General features: G+C 35.2%; 1 protein-coding gene across 1 annotated transcript; it reads left to right on the forward strand.

Moving 5' to 3' along the window:
* The first annotated feature begins 550 nt into the window (after positions 1-550).
* Positions 551-3,240, forward strand: LOC137955315 (large ribosomal subunit protein eL15-like). Its single transcript, XM_068802248.1, has 4 exons — positions 551-638; positions 930-1,096; positions 2,473-2,670; positions 2,757-3,240. The coding sequence occupies exons 1-4, from the start codon at positions 635-637 to the stop codon at positions 3,000-3,002; spliced, it is 615 nt and encodes a 204-aa protein (XP_068658349.1). The 5' UTR covers positions 551-634; the 3' UTR covers positions 3,003-3,240.
* The last annotated feature ends 520 nt before the right edge of the window (positions 3,241-3,760 follow it).

The raw sequence follows: 3,760 nt of genomic DNA on the forward strand, positions 1-3,760 counted from the left end.
ATTTAGATTTTAAAATCTAACAATTTGATCAGGCATTTTGAAATTATAAAAGTAAAATTTTGTAAGTATTTTATTTTTATATATTTCATTAATTAAATAATTTTATTTATTAATTTAGGCAAGTTAAAATCAATCTTAACTTATTTATAGAAAAGTCAAATATAAACTATATTATAAAAATTAAATTTGTTAGACTATTTTATTAATAAAGTTCTTATATACTTTCTACTATATTTTTAACTATATATTAACACAAAAAATTACTTTCCATTATGCTTTCCATTATGCACACACTAACACAAAATGTATTTAATTTTATTTTCATTTTCACTAGTAATTCACTTTCAGTTTTTCCACTAAAGTAATTTAGTTTCAAAGTGCACTTTAACCTCTGTGTGCATTATAGGGTTAAAGTTCGTATACTTGGAAGGAATCGAAGAAAGAAGATAAGGGTAATATCGGAACCAAGTATATGCCCTTTTAGTTAATAACGGACGGCGTAGATCTGAGGAGATGGACGGCAGATTCCGCCTCTATCAAAAACCCTCTGGTTCGTCCACTTATATTTGCTATCACGAGCGGTAGCTCGCGCCTCCTGAACGAAAAACCCTAGAATTGCATTCGTCTCCGAACGATGGGTAAGCCTTTCCCTTCTCCGACAGTCCTCGCAACTTTTTCTCCTTCTGAAGCGAATTAATCCTTCGCCGTTTAATGTTGTTTATTTTTTAGTAGTATCGTATTCTGCAGATTTGGATTGATGCGTTTGATTTGGTACCAGGTTTTGCATACTTGGTTTTGGATCTATTGTTATTTCTAGGCATCTTGTCTAGGTTCTGTAGGCGAGTCATATTTTTTCATGCTTTGATTCGATTATGGCATTTTGGTCTGGACGTGGTGATAATAGTGCCATGCTGTGTTTTTGGCTTCAGGTGCTTACAAGTACGTTTCGGAGCTATGGAGGAAGAAGCAGTCCGATGTGATGCGCTTCTTACAGAGGGTTAGGTGCTGGGAGTACCGTCAACATCCATCTATTGTTCGCGTCACTCGTCCTACCAGGCCTGACAAGGCCCGGCGTTTGGGTTACAAGGCCAAGCAGGTATATTGCCTTCCCTACTGGTTCTCAACTTATTTCAGCCTGTTTTCGGCTTATATTTTGTTTTGGCTCTTTCAAGTAAATTAGTTATTGTTTTTCATGATGGGTTTGTTTCCTTTTCGAACGAGACAGAGCTGTTGAAACTGAAATTCTATGTATGTGTGGCATGAGGCTTTGTGAAAGATCTATGAACTGCCTTCTGTTGTAGCTGTTTGAATCATAGTAAATTCACGTAGAGTGAAAGCATTTCTCTCATATGGTTTTGACTCTTTTCAATATAATGTTTCTCATAGGTTCTGAATTTGTGTTCCCAATCCCTGTCTTTCCTGTTTAGTCATGGAACTAGACAGTGTTTGCTCTTTTTGCCATTCTTTTTGTCTTTAAAAAATGCGTACTTCAACCCTCGGAAATACATACTTCATGTTCTGTATTACTGTTTTGTCTTTCTCATTATAATTGTAATATTTTTTCATTGTTCATTCCTCTAGTTTTAATTTTGCTATAATGTGTATAAATGCTGTTGTGGTTGCATGTGGTGGTGTTTCTCATAGCTATGTTGTTCTTGTTCAATGAATAATTTCCTAGGACAATAAGAAATACCTTGAATAATTTCCTTTTAATCTATCAAGTCCTTGACTATGCATGTTTTATGTGTAGTTAACCCTGTTGTTCTAGCGTTCATTGATAACACCATATGATTTTGACCTTGTTGTTCTGATAGTTCTATTAACCAATCTGAAACTGAGGACTGAAACAGTCATCTATCATACCATGAAAAAAGTCATGAAATCGAATGAGACAATGAGTACTAACCTTTTCATCTGATTTCTAGCTTTTGTTTTTACATGTGCATCCTGTTGTCCTTGTGGACCGATAGTATCCTTGTTTTGCTGTTGCATATACTTTTCCTTTCAACAATAGCCACTTGCTATCTCAGTTTCTATTTTAGCTATTTATGCTTGCTTGCATTTTCTCCGTCTACTTTCAAGCAATTTTCAAGGGCTAAATTGGGTTTTGCCTTAACTGTTGTTTATTTCATTGTGCATCTAGTACTTCACTTGCTAAGACATTATTCAGCCTGGCTGGATCATGTTGTTGTATAAGCCTTAAGATGTCCACTGTTATTTTATTTAGTTGCTTATAGAAAATTGCTATTTATAATTAGAGTTACATGCAATCACTTGTGTTTCATCTCTGGTTCATGTGACTGCATTTTCTATTCTTGATTTTTTTATTGGTGTTCTGCATCCATTCATTACTCAAATCTCCCACTTTCTGTTTTAAATTTTTTTAATTTGTGGTGTTCCTCATGAGGTACTATTTCCAACATTATACCTGTTATCTTTCATAAGTTGATATCGTGCTGCTTTATTCTTCAGGGATTTGTAATCTACCGTGTCCGTGTCAGACGTGGTGGTCGTAAGAGGCCAGTGCCAAAGGGTATTGTGTATGGGAAACCCACTAACCAGGGTATCACCCAGCTCAAATTTCAGAGGAACAAACGTTCGGTTGCTGAGGAGAGAGCTGGAAGGAAATTGGGTGGCCTCAAGGTTCTCAACTCCTACTGGGTCAATGAGGTAGCGAGAATCTTTTTATGCTGTAATGTTGTTTTCATTTTGTTGGTTTGTTCTAGTTTTGGTTCTGAGATTTGTTCTCTTTGCAGGATTCTACTTACAAGTACTTCGAGATCATCCTTGTCGATTCTGCTCACAATGCCATCCGTAATGATCCTAGGGTCAACTGGATTTGCAAGCCTGTACACAAGCACAGGGAGCTCAGGGGTCTCACATCTGCAGGCAAGAAGTACCGTGGTCTCAGAGGGAAGGGGCACTTGCATCACAAGGCCCGTCCATCTCGAAGAGCAACTTGGAAGAGGAACCAAACCCTTTCCCTTCGCCGTTATCGTTAGAGTGGTTGATGTTTGCATTTTGTCATGAGGTGATCGGTTAGTGAGTAATATATTTTGTTTTCTGGAAATACTGAAGACTAGCATGTAATGGGTTAAGATTTTTGGATTTGACATTTTGTTCTCAATTGTTGAGCATGGTTTTATCAGAACTCGAAAAGAAAGTTTTCTTGTTTTTCTTTTCAGCTTGTTTGAACTTTTTTAGTTTGCAATAGCAGGAAGGGGCAATTGGTTGAGTATAGATCGAGATGAAATTAGGGGTGGAAACCCTGTCTCAACCTCTCTTTCCATACTGTTATTTGGTTTATTTGGTTTAGCTAATACTTAGCTATGGTTACAAGAAGAGTTTGCTCTTTGTTGCCGTTTAAATTTATTATTTTCTTATAGAATTAAATTTGGACAACTGTAAAAAAAAGTGAATAAATATGTAGTAATGGATGTATCTATATGTGAGTGGATTTTTAAGATTGTGAGAATTCAAATAGGGCAAATAGAGATATTTATTTTCTCTTTAAAATAAGTATTGTTCAGAAAGGATATTGTTCATAATAGGAGATAAAAAAATTGTTAATTTTTTTATCTAAATGATAATGTTGAAAGAGTAATGTTATTGTTTTAGAAGTTGATGAGAAACAATTTTCAAGTAGATTGTGTTCCCAAGGGTATATCTCCTATTATGAACAATATCCTTTCAAAATGAATGGAGACTAGTTTTAATTTTTTTATGTTATTTTTTAGAAAGATTTTTACTCTCACTTATA

This window comes from Aristolochia californica, unplaced genomic scaffold, assembly GCF_029961685.1.
Source record: "Aristolochia californica isolate CCGP_79_NKW_82.1479 unplaced genomic scaffold, dmAriCali1.0.hap1 SCAF_1, whole genome shotgun sequence".
NCBI lineage: Eukaryota > Viridiplantae > Streptophyta > Magnoliopsida > Piperales > Aristolochiaceae > Aristolochia > Aristolochia californica.

Bases quoted from the DNA above. Each gene is read 5' to 3' on its own strand.
- LOC137955315 (XM_068802248.1), top strand. The intron at 1,097-2,472 runs GTATATTGCCTT...TTTATTCTTCAG, and splicing joins TGGGTTACAAGGCCAAGCAG to GGATTTGTAATCTACCGTGT. The intron at 2,671-2,756 runs GTAGCGAGAATC...TTCTCTTTGCAG, and splicing joins ACTCCTACTGGGTCAATGAG to GATTCTACTTACAAGTACTT.